Source organism: Misgurnus anguillicaudatus, chromosome 20 (assembly GCF_027580225.2).
Source record: "Misgurnus anguillicaudatus chromosome 20, ASM2758022v2, whole genome shotgun sequence".
NCBI classification, from domain to species: domain Eukaryota; kingdom Metazoa; phylum Chordata; class Actinopteri; order Cypriniformes; family Cobitidae; genus Misgurnus; species Misgurnus anguillicaudatus.
Window position 1 is genome coordinate 33,401,354 of NC_073356.2, and position 17,100 is coordinate 33,418,453.

The window sequence follows — 17,100 nt, forward strand, 5'->3', positions numbered from 1 at the left end:
AAAGTGTCTCATGGGCAAAACATCTTATAATTAAATATTGATCTCTAAAACAAGGTTATTTACCAACGTCTGAATATAGTTGGGCGAAAAAAATTATTGTACTGGAAAATGTTGTTTATATGATTCTGCATTAGGTAGACGTCTGTTTTCATACTGGAGTGTATATATATGACGTGTAGATGCAATGGAAAAAGACCAGCAGTGGGCTACTGTGCATATATAATCCACATTTAGTGTTGCCAGATCTTGTTACAAAAACAAATACGAACCAAAAACAAACCCGCCAAAATATAAATGTAGCAACAAAAAAAAAGAATAAATAAAAATGTCACTTACCCTGGCATACAACTTTATTAAATTCCCAAGATGCCTCATTAGTTGGAAAAAACACAAATAAAGACACTAATATTAACTGGACCTGGCCAACCTGATCTCACGAATTTCCGTGGCATAGTCACGGATCTCCGCATTTTTCCGTGGCATCTCACGGATTGGTTACTCAACTGTTTTGTCCTATTTTCTTACCATTTTCGCCTCGGTTTAGGGTTAGATTTACATGAAATGACATCCCTACCCAAACCCAACTCTAACCCCAGCGCCAGGCAACAATTGTTTAAAGTTTAGAAAATATAAAAAAATAAATCAGAAAAAATAGTATAAACCAATATTTAAAGTGACATACTAATGCAAACACCAAATCTAACCCTACCTAAACCGAAGCGAAACTGGTTTGAAAATAGGAAAAAGCAGTTGAGTAACCAATCCGTGAGAATGCCACGGAAAAAGACAGTCCGTAGCAGGGCCACGGAAAAATGCGGAGATCCGTGAGAATGCCACGGAAAAATGAGCACAAAATTCCGTGACTATCCCACGGAACTTTGTGAGATCATGTTGACCTGGCAACACTGCAAACCCTAAAGCCGCAGTCAGACTACACTTTAAGCGTGCGAGTATTTGCAGGACGCGCAATGATATTACGCAGCAGCCGAAACTAGTCCCCTTAGTAACTTTCAAATATTTTCGGGCACTGCGTATTATCATTGCGCCTCCTGCAGCCATGTTACGGCAGCAAAGTCCTTGAATATTACACCAGAATGAGAGTATAGTATAGTTATATATGTACATATGCCTATAAAATCGCAACTTTTAATTTTCCATCTGTCTTAATACACGATGTAACTAAAGAATAGTCAAGTTTTAAATAGGAAAAATATTGAAACTCTTTGGTTATTTTTAAGCACGATGCTAATGGTCTAATTAGGTGTAGTGTTTTAATACTACAATAGAGACAGAATGCAACGCATCATAACCTGAAAACCACACGCACCAGGGGGGAAATCAATCCATCTGTCTCCATTGACTTTGTATTGCGAGAGGCTGCCTTCTTGTCATTTTGGGCTTATAACAAAAACATAATAATGCCTAAAAGCTGCTGTGTGACAGGGTGTACAGCTAACAAGCAAAAAACCTATAAAAAATTTTTTATAAGCTGCCGACCCCAAAAAACGAGCGTTTAAAGACCCAAAAGTGGAAACAGGCAACTTTTCATAGTACTACTAGTAGTAGAACTACGCCCACTAGAGGGAAACGTAGTCGGTGATCCACTTTATTCTCCTTAAAGGCTGGGTTTTATCTCAGTTCGTCCCCTCTATCTCCGTTGGGGTCTGCCCACTTTTCTTGCATTTTTCATTTCACGAATCGCTCATGTATTAATTTTACATCATCCGCCTGTCAGTTCTTGCGGCGCCATGTGTTGTAAAACCACCTAATATTACGGTCTGCATTTGTGTACATACAAAACGCTAAGTATTTTCGATTTTATAAAAAGTGATTGTCCCCCCAGAGACAATGCCCTTGGATGATATTTGCTATTTTAGTAGCCCATATAACCATAATTATTCAGCTATCTCTGTGCCTGTCTATCTCTGTGGCTAGCCTATATAAAAACTGCATCCCTGAGCCTCGGGCACTTTTCTCAGTTTAAACAGTGTGCTGACAATTTGTGGTTGAGCAAATAGCCCGATTTTCAAATTTTTTTATTAATTTTATTCTCTGCATATTAACTCACTTTTGACTTCTGTTTATTTAAATCCGTCTTAATATTAATCATCTGACAGAACAAGATACAAGATGCCAAGCTTAAAGGTCATTAGCCTTAATGAAATCACGTGGCTTTAACAATTGATGTCTCACACTCTCATAATTGTCTCAGTTAGGGGTGGCATGTGTTGGCACTTACATACAAATGCAATTATAAAAGCTTTGCAGCTGAGATTTGACCTACACGTACAGTGCAGTATCATGCAGTGCTATTAATGTGACTGTTATTAGCTCATGCCTGTACATTTAAAATCCCATTTTACAAAGACATTCTGCTATGGTTGCATTGTGGACGTGTGACAAACTATTTTATGAAATGTTTCTTTTTGTAACCCGAGGGGAGGGGAGGGTTGGTATGACAAATAATACTGTCAGAAAACAAGTACCTTGGTTTTGCTGCACTGGGAGAAAATAACATGCCATTTTATGGGAATCTGTCTCTCTCTGTCTCTTACGTACACATAAGATGACGGTGCAGTAAAAGTTTCATTAATGTACAGTGCACAATATATGTTATAAATTCCTTCTTCATACAGGGAAAAGTTTCACACATAGGCAAAACTAGAAATTTATGGAAGCATTACAACTTTTCAAAGACACTACTGCAAGATGCAGAGACAGCAAACTGTACCCATAAAAAAAACATCTCAAAAGAAAACTTAGTTTAACAGCTGCTGTCTTTTTAAATTACATTTTTTCCTCCTTCACTAGAATTTCTGATAGAAGTCACAATGGCACAAATGTCGTTATGAAATGCATTTTATTGTGTGCCAATAGATTTATTTTATTTGTATTCCAGTAAAATGTGTATATTTTTATTTGCATGAGAGTTTCAGAGACAAAGACTTTATTAGCTATCCAAGGGAATGAATTAGACGCTGTATAGGACTCTGTTCTGATCTATATTTTATAGTGTAATTTATTGCTAATTTCCAGAATAACCCATAAAGAATAAATCCACTTTGTTATTCATGTCAATGATCCAAAAAGTTGCAACATTTGAACAGTGTACCTAACCAACACAGAACCATACTTTAAAGAGGCAGTCTGAAGATATTTAACTCTTTCACCGCCAGTGTTTTTAAAAAAAGTTGCCAGCCAGCGCCAGCGTTTTTCATGATTTTCACAAAAGTTTAATGCCTTCCAGAAAATGTTCTTCTTCAAATATATAAACATACAATATACCAAATGAAAGAACAGACCCTCTGCTTTCAAAAAAAAAAAAAAACGTTTCATGCTACCTTCAGTAGTTCTTTTGTAATCAGCTTTTGAATATGGGTAGGTTTCTGCAAAAACACCACATTTTGAGCAAAAAGCAGAGATAATCCCATTTTTGTGACGGACTTTTCATAGAGATCCCATTCAGAGCGATCTTTAAAACAGACACGGATGTGCAGCAGCTTGCCATAGGGCAATACTTCCGGTTTTAAAAAGTTGCGGAGGATAATAGCGGTATTGCGGAAAGACGGAAATACTCGTCATTGGCGGGGAAGCGAGATATCTCGTCAATGGCGGGGAAAGAGTTAAAGACCACCTATCATCCGATTCACGATTTTACATTTTCTTTGGTCCGTAAGTGTTTATTAGTACGTTAATGATATGCAAAAGGTACAAACCCCAAATTAAACGATGACGCGAGTTATCATCTCTAACGTAAATCTCTTTTCTTGGACTACAACAAACACACGGATTGTAGGCAACAGTTTACTTCCTGGGATTGGCGATGTAGACAACACCGACATTATCATAATTCTTCCCGCTTCGGACTCACAGCTTGTAAGTTTACTCCTGTTAGCATTGCATTATGAGTGAATCTTTCAAACATGGTAAGGAGCGTCACATTTCCGGTTGACGTCAGAGGTATTCAGGCCAATCACAACGTACAGATTACCTGGCCAATCAGGGAGACAGTGCTTTCCAATCAATGAGTTTTGTACAAAATCAATGCATTTGAAGAAGGCAGGGATATCTGCAGCTACAAAAATGTACGGTATGTGGAAAATAATGTTTTTTGAACCATAAGCCACGTGAACACAACGGACACAAAAAAACTTTATAGAAATTTCTGCGAGTGACACAAAAAATAAATTTGTGCTCAAGGCAGGAAAAAAAGCTGAATTTTGTGCCATGGACACAAATAAATGAATAACTTTTTTTTGTGACTATAACATGAATTTCTGTGAAATCAGTCTGTTTTTTAGTCATGAAATAGGTGCACTTTAATGCATTCTAACTTATCAATACTTTTTAAGAGTTGGATTCATCAAGCTAAATGTAGGCAAAGTGCCAAAAAAGCAGTTGGACGTGTGAGTATTTTTGTGCCAAATACACTTCGCCAGGGTTCGTACAAGTTCCTCAAAGTTTTTTTCGAACATGAAAGATTCATACGGAACAATCTTTATTTATTTCTTTTATAGGCAATTTCAGTGCAGGAAGTACAGTGGAAGTCCTTATATGGGAACTTCACCCGGAATAGAGCATGCATACAGGAACCAAGAGCACAATGGATATAGTTTGTTTATCTGGAATAGCAGTGGAGTTGAATGGGGCGATTAATAGGGGGATTTCATTCAAATGGGGCTGGGTCGCAGGTCGTAAGTAAAACTGCATCAAATGTCTTTATTTTGTTGGCAATCGTCGCATAAGTGCATAGGACCACGACATGAACATGTATTGAATCATAATTTATCCAGAGATATTGGGATAATGTTTTGTGTGTGTTGCCTTCTCATTTCTTTCTCCGCCCACGGCACGCCTCCAGGGGCTTACGTTTTACTGGGTAAGTGCGGTACAGCTGATCTGTTTTTTTTTTTTCATAAATTAAGGATGCAGTACTACTCTATAGGTATTCAAGATTAACATGAGATTAGCAGAAACCTTGTGTATGTGACCTTTAATGTATTTAAACCCACTACGGCAGAATTTTGACTGAACTACCAAAATGGTGCCAAAGGTACAACTCTTAAAGAAAAACACCACAGTTTTTCAATATTTTACTATGTTCTTACCTCAACTTTGACGGATTAATACATCCCTGTCTTTTTTCAATGCATGCGCTTCATCTTTGTGCGGCGCGTTGTGGATGTGTTGGCATTTAGCCTAGCCCCATTCATTCCTTAGGATCCAAACAGGGATGAAATTAGAAGCCACCAAACACTTCCATGTTTTTCCTATTTAAAGACTGTTACATGAGTAGTTACACAAGTAAGTATGGTGGCACAAAAAATGTGGTGTTTTCCTTTAAATGGTACCTCGACTACTGTATGAAGACTTGTATTCTTTAATACTTTATATTTGTGTTCTACGAATAAAATCTATTGATATAAACACATTAAATATTTTGATTACCTCATAAAGTCAGTTTGCTGTCTCTGCATCTTGCAGTAATGAAGAAGTTGAAAAGTTGTAATGCTTCCAAAAATGTCCAGTTTTGCTTATGTATATAACTTTTCCTTGTACAAAGAGGGAATTTCTAATATATATTGTGCACCGTGCATTAATCTGCAAGCATTTTACAGATCAACTCATTCAAAACATTATTTCCGAGTAAGTGCATTTATCCATAAAAGTTTGAAAAGGTCACATCAAACTTTTATCATCAAAGCTGCAAAGCTTCTCAGCAGAGCCTCACCACAAGATGCAGCTGGAGAAAAGATTCGACACGATGACAAAGCCCCTTGCATCTCCGAAACCAACCCAAGATCAACATGGTTTTGTTGCCATGGCACTAAGAGGCTTTCCCCCTGGTGATTTTAAGCAACTCAAAATGGATCAGACATCTGGGCCAAGCACCAGCACTCCAGCTAGGAGAGAGCTCCAGCAAAATGACAAAATTATACAGAAGCTGCCTGAACGTTCCCGACCGTAAACACAGCGGCTCTAAACATGGCATTGCATGAGAGCAACAGACATTTAATTCAATACAGTATGTTTGCCACCCTATACATTTTGCTTCAATGACATGCGTTTAATGTTGAAAGACTTCGCAACACATGCACATGAAAAGCCTGTCACTATACTCTTCATGTATAACAGAGAGAAATCAAACAGACTTCAAGAGGAGCATTTCTCTGATCCATGAGTTTAAAAGGTTTCATTGAAGCATGTTGATAGCAGATGTCTTCTTGAAGAGGATACCAACCTACCAATTCACACATTGGCATTTGAGAGGCAGCTCTCTGTATAACTGTAATTTTGCATACACAGTATTCATCAGTTTACAGGTTCTGAAGAAGCTCTTCAACAAAACATCCATTGGTGTGATTATACTGTTTTTGGGCATTTTTAGAAAGGGTCAACCACTGGTAAACTTTGTGACAATGCTTAGACAGCTTGTATGATTATAGCTTAGAATAAATGTTTGTAAAAATCCATTATATGCATGTTTTTTCTTTGATGTAAGAGTTTATGCATGCCAGGCAAACTAACCAGGGCAATACTCATCAATATTGTGTTGTAAAGTGTGGGTTGCCAAATGCAAATAAAGTTCAGTGCCAATGACACATCAATGGCTATATACTGTATGTATATCTTACTAACCCTCATTTATTAAAGAGCACCAATTATCTGCGTGTGTGTATTATAAGGTGACCAGATTTTTAAAATGAAAACCGGGGACATTTCCTATTTAAATTGTGAAAATATCATTAAAATCTCATTTTTTGTTATCTATGAATTAAAAAATTGGGAACTTATGTTCTTTTTTATTGTTGTGGGTTCACTGCAAAAAATGACTTTCTTCTTACTTAATAGTATTTTTGTCTTATTTTCAGTACAAATATCTAAAAAATCTTTAAACAAGATGCATTTTCTTGATAAGCAAAATCCCCTAAGAAAAATCTAGCTTTAAGACAAAAAAAATAAATGTAAGTGATTTTGTGCTTAAAACATGCAAAAAATATTTTTTCTTGAATTAAGTAGTGGTAGTTTTTTTTTTTTTTTTTGATATTTGATATTTTGGTCTAAAAATTAGACTTATATTCTTAGGTCATTTTGCCCATCAATAAAATGCATCTTGACTTGGGAATTTTTGTATTTGTACTGAAAACAAGAGAAAAATACTAATAAGAAAGTTATTTTTTGCTGTGTTTTTAATTCAATTAATTGAACAAGTTCTGTAGCCTAAAAATCAAATTTCTCCCATTTTTTACACAAGACACATACCTCATCAAAAATGACTTCTAAGGTACTACTTCAGCTGATTTCATAACATTGTAAATGTGAAGAACAGAAGGAATAATGCAAAATGTAAACATATTTAGCCTACACAAAACAAATGGTCCGTAACATACTGTGATCAGTTCACTTCATTGGTTTATTATTTTAATTTAACATGAGTAGTTAGTACCTTAAGCCCCCATAACTTTAACTGTTTTCATATCTTATGATAACTTGATTGATGATAATGATGCTTTCTCATGTGTCTTTTCAAATCGATGAGTTTTGTACAAAATCTGTGCGTTTCAAGAAGACAGTATATCTGGATCTACAAAAATGTACGGTATGTGGAAAATAATTTGTTTTTTAACCATAAACCACCATTGTATTATACCAAATACACAAAATAACGTTGTTTTCTAGCAATGAAATAGGTGCACTTTAAATCTGCCAAAAAAACATGCTGTATTAAAACTGTCAAGGCAACCTGAGTCTTTAATTGTACTTATTATATGACTGGCACTTGTAAAATTGGATTTAAAATAAACCTGATGTGTAGCGTTTTAATAAGCATATTTTTTTGAAATGCACACACTTTTACTAACAAACCCATTTTTGCTAGTATATTTAATATAATTTAAAATGTTATGACACTGTAAGAGTTTAACCGTGTAATGCAACAGAAGTGTGTTTTAAACTATGTCAATATTTTATATCATGCATTTTATATGATTTTTTTTCTTAATGTTTCTTACATGTTCATTCTGAAATTTAATTTTGGATTCGTTTTCAGGGTTCCTACACTATTTTCATTTCAAAATTCCATATTTTTCCAGACTCAAATTTCCAGACTTCCCGACAGATTTTACGACCATATTTAACTTGTTCTGATAAATTTTTTAAAATTCAACTGCTAACAAGTATGTTACATTCGAAACATTTAGTATTGGTGTTTTTGCCTTTTATTAGGATAGGAAAGTAGCTAGACAAGACGTGAGGTGGGAGAGAGAGGAGGGCGGGATGGAAAAAAGTCCATGATCCAGGACTCGAACTCAGGTCTCCCAAAGCACAACAGCGCTACATGGTACTATCATGTTCAATTTTTAAATAGAGAAACAGAAAGGATGTTCATGTACAATTAACCAGAAAATTTGAAAATAGAGCTAAAGTCAAATGACAATGCTTAATTGGCTGTTAGGTACAGCAAACTTGATAAACAAAAGGCTAATTATAAATAAAATATTTTGAAATTCTATATTAAAATTTTGCCTTTTGTGACCTTAATAAACAAAATGCTAAATCAGTCACACATTTTTGAAGGGTTATTGATTTACCAAAAAATGACATTTCTATTTACTTACCCTCATGTCATTCTAAACTAATAATATCAAGTGTAAAAACGATCTTTGGCAGTGCTGGCAGACTGATTCAATCGCCATGAAAAAACGATTACATTTAGACATTCTTAATTTTATATTTATAAAACAACATAGGGACAATAGTCTGGAAATGTAAATATTTTTCCATAATCTAATTTATTTTTTCCATACTTTTCCAGACCTGGAAATTACTCAAATCAAATTCCATAATTTTCCAAACCCGGTAGGAACCCTGCCTTTTTATTTTTCGTCTTAAAGAGACCCATAAATGAAAATTCTGTCATCATTGTTTTAAACCTGTATGAATTTCTTTTTTCTGACGAACACAAAAGAAGATATTTTGAGAAATGATGGTAAACACACAGCATATAGTGTCCATTGACTTCCATAGTAGGAAAAACATATTTTGGAAGAATAGTGATAAATGATGAAGAAAATATTTTGATTTTAAGCACACAGTTGACGGTACCCATTAAATTCCATCATATTTTTTATTCCTACTATGGAAGTCAATGGACAGTGTATGCGGTTTACCATCATTTTTCAAAATATAATATAATATCTTTTGTGTTCATCAGAAAAAAGAACTTCATACAGGTTTAAAACAACATGAGGATGAGTAAATGATGTATATACATAAATAAATAAAAAATATATATATCTTGAATATTTACTACTGTTGCGCCCTCTGCTGTTCAAAAAAGAGAACTGCCACAAAATTTTGCTTTTATCTCCAGTGCATTATTATATTACTAAGTATAGGAAAATTTGGATTTTTAACTATTTAGTAACTGATTTGCTTTGATTTATCTGCTTTTTAATTAGGTAAATGGAGCTGAGATGTGCTGTCGACTTTTTGTAGTAAACAAGACTTTTCTCATTCCAACGAATCCTTTAAGCCAACATCTATCAAGCCCATCTTGAACCACCCCCAAAAAATAGCTGGGATAGAACCATGTAAACACGTACAGTATTATGAGATTGTTGCTTGTTGAGAGGTTTACTTTCACTAAAACATAAATAACCCAACTTGACAGGGTTAAAAGAACAGTTCATCCAAAAATGAAAAAATCTGTTGCTTACTCGCCCTCGTGTTGTTTTAACCCTGTATGGGGCGGTTTCCCAGACAGGGATTAGACTAGTCCTAGACTAAAATAAATGTAAGAGCTGTCCAACCTGAAAACAACTTAAAATACATCAGTGCCCTTTGTATTGCCTCAGAATGCACACAAGTAATGTTTTTAGTAAGGTATGTTTGCTAAATCTAGTTTTATTTTCTAATTAAACTAAGGCCTAGTCCTGGTTTAAGCTAATCCCTGTCCGGAAAACCACCCCTGAGTGTATTATATTGAATACAAAAGATATTTTGATAAATAATAAGCACAAAGATGACTGTACCTATTGACTTCCATAGTAAGAAAGAACATCCAGTGTGACTATATTCATTTATCGAAATATCATTTTTGTTGAACAGAATAAAGAAACTCATACAGGTTTATAACACCACAAGGTTGAATAAATGACAATTTTTATTACGTGGTGAAGTATCGCATTAAGGGGCGGTTTCCCAGACAGGATAGACTAATCCTTGACTAAAATAAATGTACAAACTGAAAACAACTTGCACTGACACATCTTAAAATATATCCGTGCCCTTTGTTTTGCCTCAAAATGCACACAAGTAATATTTTTAGTAAGGCATGTTTGTTCAAAGTAGTTACATTTCCTAAAATAATCTCTGTCTGGGAAACCACCCCAAAGTATTTACTCATTGGTATTATAGTGTACAACAAACTCCATTATTAGCTCTAGTTGCTGCATATTTTTTGCCTGCTGTAATTTCCACATTCACCCACAGAGGACGCTCCACACACTTCAAGAGTATTCTCACAACAGTCTCACAAAGTATGGGATATTGTTTATTCCAGACCAAAAACAAAACATGGTATTACAAGTTTAGAAAAATTATGCATATTGTGAACAAAACAGGGTAAAAAAGGCAGTTAGAGATGCATATTAGAGCAAAGACGGGGCTGCCACACTTGTGCGCGCAAACAGCACACCAATGTAACCCTGAAGCAGGCCAGCCCACATCACAACTAAAATGCAGCTTCTTCACGGTGGAACTTTAGCATGATACAAGAAACCACTCTCTAAACTGCCCCATCTGCACCCCGCCCATCAAACTTAAAAATTGTGCAAAACATGGCATTTGAAGGTCTTACGGAAACATCTCGTACAAAACAAAGAGAAAAAGAGTTACATGGAATCGCGCCTTAGTGCAGCACAAAATAAGCTTAAAAGGACTAAAGAAAGGGACAAAGGAAATTATTTATCCTGCATAATTTGCCTTGCCGTCTGTCCACGTTTGAACAAGACTGGTCGTTTTGATAAGGGTGCCATACTAAAAGTCTCAAATCGGAGGTAATCATTTTCAGCTTTTATCCCCCTAAAGGAGAGGGGCTGCTGGGGGATAACCAGCACCACAAAGGGGTTGGGTTAAGCTTCAGGGGCGGCTTCTAGAATCCGTGGACTTTAAGCTGCTCCTCTTTGGCCAGTTCAATCTGTGAGAGATAAGGGGAAAACGGTTTAAGTCGTGGGTCAAGTATCAAATATCACCAGGTTGAGTCAGCTGAAACTCATACTCACATCAGTGAGAAACTGGCAAATGTTCTTGCGCTGATCACCTTGCAGCTGGATTACTTCACCATACTCGGGGTGCTCAATCACAGTCCCATTGCAGGCAAATTTCTGAAAGTAAAAATATGAACGTTAGAGGCACATGACATCAAAGTTAAATGACTTAAAACTGAAAAAGAGCATGTGAAATGGAAATAACCTTCTTGAAGGCCTTGACTAGCTTCTTTTTATCATAGTCATCGGCTATGCCCTGAACCGTGGTCAGAGTCTTTCGCCCGTTCCTCTGTTGAATTCTTATGTGGATGTAGTCCTCAGTCCCACCTGGGAGCCGATCATCACCCTTAGTTGCATCAGCAAAGGGGTCTGTAAACAAAAAACAAATTTGACATTAGGCAATTCACGTCCTACGGTCAAGTATGATCAAAATCATGGTTTAACTATGGTAAACCACAGTATTCACAAATCTACTATGTCATCACTATAGAAAATGTGTAGTATAAACAAATTGTAATCAACAAATCATGGTAATATTGCATCACCAAATATGACAGTAAAACTATGACGTAATAGTTTCCAAGAAAACTAAAACCTGTTGTGACAAAGCCGTGCAATCTCTTTTAACAACAAGGTAGAGTTTGTGTCTGAGCTAGCGGTTTATTAACTGTTCGTTTCGCGGATCATACGATTGCGGAAAGCATCTAATCGGTTACGTCATAGGCTGACATCATTTATCAGCATGATACGTTTTTCGTAAACATACACCGATATGATCGAGATGTTTCTGGCGGATTGCGCCAGGTCTAAAAATAGTCCGTCATCGGCTTCCATTTTGTTTCTCGTCCAGAAAAACAAGCTGGTCAAAATGGTTATGTTGTGGTCGTCGACGAAGACAACAGTGTCCTCTGACAAATCCAACACAAAAAAACATCACATGTACTACATGATCAAATTAAGATTATATCGAGACAAACAAGAAAAAAGACGTAACGTTAGGCTGGACTGATAGTTTTAACGGTCACTTTACTTACGACGAAAATAAAACGACACTACGATTATCTTGATTAAAAATACATGTATAGCTAATAGAAATCATCTTTACATGAATTATATTAAGATTATATCGTCTAACGCTAATCGGGATCTGTCCTCTTCTGTCGCCCTTCCCCCACACACATACACATAATGAAAGAGATCACAAATCTTACCAAAAGTTTGGAGGTTCTGGATAGCGGACATACGATAAGATTCCCTTTCCTTTCGGACGACAACTGATGGTCTTGCGATTGGGTTTCTCGGAAATCTGGCCTGATTTATGAAGAAATGTCTTCTCGCTCGGTGCTCCTTTGCGTTTGTCGAGCTTACAAAATGGCAACGGTCAGCTTCTGAGAAGCTTGAAAATAACTCTTTATAGCTCCGCCCCCGTCTGCGAATGTGACGTCTCCGCGACGCAACCACAGCGCGTTGGCTGCTGGATCGTACGTCAACGGCGCCGCCATATTAGATGTGGCAACTTCTCCATTACTTCCATAGCAACTGGAGGAAAAACTTAGGAGTGCAAACAGCCACACTCTTCAAAACTAGTCTCTGGGAATTAACTATCACAATTAAGACAAATGTTTGTGTTTGGTCAGTCAAACATTATTTTGATATTTAGTTGGCAATTGGAGGACAGTGTTGGGTAAGTTACTCCAAAAAAGTAATTAATTACTAGTTACTAATTACATCATCAATCATGTAATTAGATTACCGTACAATCTGTACTGTATTAATAATTGTTTTCTAAACCTTATTTATTAAATTATTTAATAATTACATCTTCAATTGAAGAGTTTCGTTGCAAAACGAGATAAATCCATTTTTTAACATTTTTGTCAAAACATGTTTATTATTATGTTATCATGTTATTATTTTGTTTCATGGTGCTTAGCTGTATTTTTAAGTTATGAAGGTTTAAATCAAAACAAACCAACTGCAGTTGCATTGAAATTAATTGGAATGCACAACCAAAAAACGAGATTTCTGAACAATTAAAAAAACGGTGGTTATCTCGTTTTGCAACGAAACTCTTCAATTATGTAATTAGATTACTGTACAATCTGTACTCTATTAATAATTATTTTCTAAATCCTATTTAGTAAATGATAGGCTTGAAACGGCTTGAATAAATCATACATAAATTATTTTTGTCAAACTTTTTAACGTCCAATTATCACTGTTAACTAACTGTTACCTAATTTTGCCTCAATAGCCCTGTTTAAAAATGTATTTTTAATGGGAATTTTTTTGGATGTATTGGAAACTATAATGGTCTCTATGTGTCTCTGTTGGTCTCTACTGGTATGTGTTGGGTTCTATTGGTGGGGCCATTAAATCCTAATGAAATATGTCCCAAATCACACTACAAAAAGGAAATTTGTAGTGGTTTTGATGGTAAAAGGTAATGGTTCCTATTGGTATTTTAATGGAAACCATTAGGAATTTCAGTAATGGTTTTATTGTTTTTTTCAGCAGGGAGGCTATAGTCCCAATTACTGCTTATTAATACCCAGATAAGTAGTTTTTAAGTATTGGTACTGTAGGAGCTGGGTAGGATTAAGGATGCTTTGGACAAAAGCGTCTGCTAAATGTAATTTAGAATAAGGTCAGAATCAGGCATTAATATGACGTTTTTAAGTGCTAATAAACAGTCAATATCAGTAATCACTCAGTAATATTAATGCTAATAACCAACCTGTTAATAGTGAGTATTGGAAACTACACTAGAGTGTTACCATTATTCTTAAGTGAAAAGGATATATAAAAATTTTAATGTAAGAATTTTGATGTTAAATCCCATATTGTATTATATAGAATTGTTCTACAGTCCATACACTCACCTAGATCAAGAATAATAAAAGTCGTCTGAGAAATGTAAAAGTTATTGTGCTTTATATCTGAATAAAACGGAGCTCCTCTGTTTACTCGCATTTGTTTGCATGCTAGTCTTGCCACGGGTAATATGGCGGCGCGCAACTGCTGTGTTTGTAAATATGAGGCGCTGCGCAGACCGACCCGCTACCGCGAGAGGTAATCGAGAGCAGGCGTCTCTATATGCCTTTGAATTGCTCTCGCGGTACTGTGATGTCATACGCTGTCCAGCCTGTGCTGATCACGTAATGTTTCCTCAGCTGTCTTACGTAACTGTTACCGGATTTGTATCGCTATCTTTACGCCAAATATGGGCATTTGTTGTCATATAACACTTTATTTAAATTAATTATGATATTTGATATCAGAAATCCAGGTCTTTGTTTTGACATTTTTTCCTAGTTTTTAGACATAAAGGAAAATAATTAATTCAAAACGAAAATGATATCAAACTGAAAATGTACTTTTTTTCTTTTGTGAAACACACAATTTTTAAAATTGTGAAACACTACATATATATATATATATATATATATATATATATATATATATATATATATATATATATATATATATATATATATATATATATATATATATATATATATATAAGCGAATGATCTTACCACTGAAAAACTCACACAACGATCTGAAATTTACTCAAAAATATTGCGCATCTACACGGCTTGAATTGAATGACGTTTGGTCACGTGAGAATTTTGTCCTTTTTGTTGTCCAGGCATGTTTTATAAGTTTAGGAGAGTAAATAACGATGGATGAAGCGCATACTACTCTCCAATTTTACACTGGTTTAAGACACGTGTGATGGTGCTTAACAGTAAAAGGTAAAAATTGCGTGTATGAAACAGACAACCGATGGGCTACTAATGGAAACACAGGTCAAAACGGGATGCAGTATGAAAACCGAGCAGCAGGGGGCGCAAGCATACCTCAATTCGGACTTATTCCATTTATGAGTAATCATCAATAAGCTCTACTTTAGATTAACCATGGTTAAACTACACCTAAAACAAAAAACATGGTTTCTATTATTAAAACGAACCATAAATTATACATGGTTATACACCAAAACCATGGTTACACTTTTTTAAATTATGCTTTAATAAAATATACAGAACAATACAAAATATGGAAATTAGTACACAAGAACAGCCTTTAACGGACTTTTTTTTTACTAAATTGTCTCCGATAATGTTGGTCCTGTGGCAGCTACCGTAGCTTCTCTATGCATTTCGGTGAACGGTGGACTGAGCCGTTGGTTGAAATTCGCGACCTCACCACTAGATGCCGCTAAAATTTACACACTGCACCTTTAAGGAAATTAAATATATATCAAGACCTTTTTTGAAGATAAAAAGGAGGAGTTTTCTTTGAGAATTTGCATGTGTGAATATAAAATTTGGCCAGGAGAAGCAGCAAGTTACGAATACATTTAAAGTGATAAGGGTAGTTTCACCAAAGAACAAACTTTTTTGGTTTAAACAGAAATTTACAGAAATATATGTTTTAAAAAAATTTAAAAAGTCAACCCAAAATATTTTGAAGTATATACATTCCCAAAATAAATGAAGGATTGTTTCATCAGCCTGATGACAAAAGGTGCACAAGGGGGAAAAATTATTATTGAATTTAGCAAAGTTATAATTAACTGGGTAGCCATTGTGAATAATTTTAAAAGAAATCTCAACGACTTTATTAGGTAAAAATATTTTTTTCTGAAGGAGCCAGAAATCTTCCCATACTATATCAACATCATTTCGTCATGTCTGAATCTCTCTCAAGGTTTTTTTCCCCCAGCAACAACCAACTGCTTTCTTTAACTTTTAATTAATTTTTTATTTCCCATAGAACTTTATAATATACTTTATCTTTTCTAGGATCAGCTGTCATGTCTGAATCTCTCTCAAGGGTTTTTTTTCTAGGACTTTCTTCCTAAAGGGAACAATTTATTGTTATGAATTTATTTTTAAAATAAATTAAATAAAATTGAATTTAATTATGATTAATAGTAATGCTTACAACAACAATTACAACAAACTCACCTTCAGGGAAGTCATAATAGACACTGATTAAGCATTTTAAACAGTAGATGGCAGTCTGTTGTAAATTTTCACAAAATAAGTTTTGATCAGTACAAGGAAATGAATGCTGTCACACACATGTCTTTGACCTCTTAAACTCTGCCACCCCCAATATTGCATTTATTTATTTGAAAAAGTTCTGAGCATATATTGTATCTTTAGAAAGCTTAGTACCTCAGCTTTCTCACCAGTCTGATCAAGTTAGTTATCTAAGCTAAGCTTTTTTATATTCATATGTAGTTTTGTATTTAAAGGTGGGTCTATTAAACTTTCTTTAAAAGCTCAATTTTTGTTGTGGCCACTACGTGGGGCACTTTACTCATAAGACCACAGATCACTATAGTTACACACTGTCAGAAAAATGGTTCCTAGCTGTCACTAGGGCGGTACCCTTTCAAAAAAGACACCTAAGGAATTTATATTAGTACCTCAGATGTACATACTGGTACCAAATGTATACATATACCCACCTAAATTGTACATATTAGGAACTTTTTAAAGGGTACTGCCCCAGCGACAACTTGGGATAATTTTCTTGGATTTTCTTCTGTTTTGTTTTTCACAGCTTATAAAGACCAAATAAAATATTCTTAAAAGTGCTATCCTTTAACTGTTTTTTTTTTTTGTCATTAGCATTTGCCAGTTCTGTTCTTAAACAACCAGGAATACAAAGCACATGTGTGGAAAACTAAATGCATGAATGAGACAGAGGAAACATAACACTATTCAAAGGTTGTACCAATGCAATCACAAATCTGACACACCCAGTTCAGGTCATGAAGCAACTTTTGAATAAATTTAACCAGGTGTAAGAT

At 35.1% G+C, this 17,100-nt stretch overlaps 2 protein-coding genes across 2 annotated transcripts in view; both read right to left on the reverse strand.

Moving 5' to 3' along the window:
• The window catches only part of pdk2b (pyruvate dehydrogenase kinase 2b), a 228,272-nt gene extending 211,763 nt beyond the window's left edge, over positions 1-16,509 (reverse strand). Inside the window, exon 1 of the mRNA XM_073858564.1 lies at positions 16,500-16,509. The gene's annotated coding sequence lies outside the window, so the exon portion shown is untranslated. The remainder of the gene's footprint in view (positions 1-16,499) is intronic.
• Positions 10,543-12,651, reverse strand: eif1 (eukaryotic translation initiation factor 1). Its single transcript, XM_055220427.2, has 4 exons — positions 12,482-12,651; positions 11,476-11,639; positions 11,286-11,387; positions 10,543-11,200 (listed from the first exon to the last, which is right to left on the reverse strand). Exons 1-4 carry the CDS (start codon positions 12,510-12,512, stop codon positions 11,156-11,158), a joined length of 342 nt encoding a protein of 113 aa, XP_055076402.1. The 5' UTR covers positions 12,513-12,651; the 3' UTR covers positions 10,543-11,155.
• Positions 16,510-17,100: the final 591 nt, after the last annotated feature.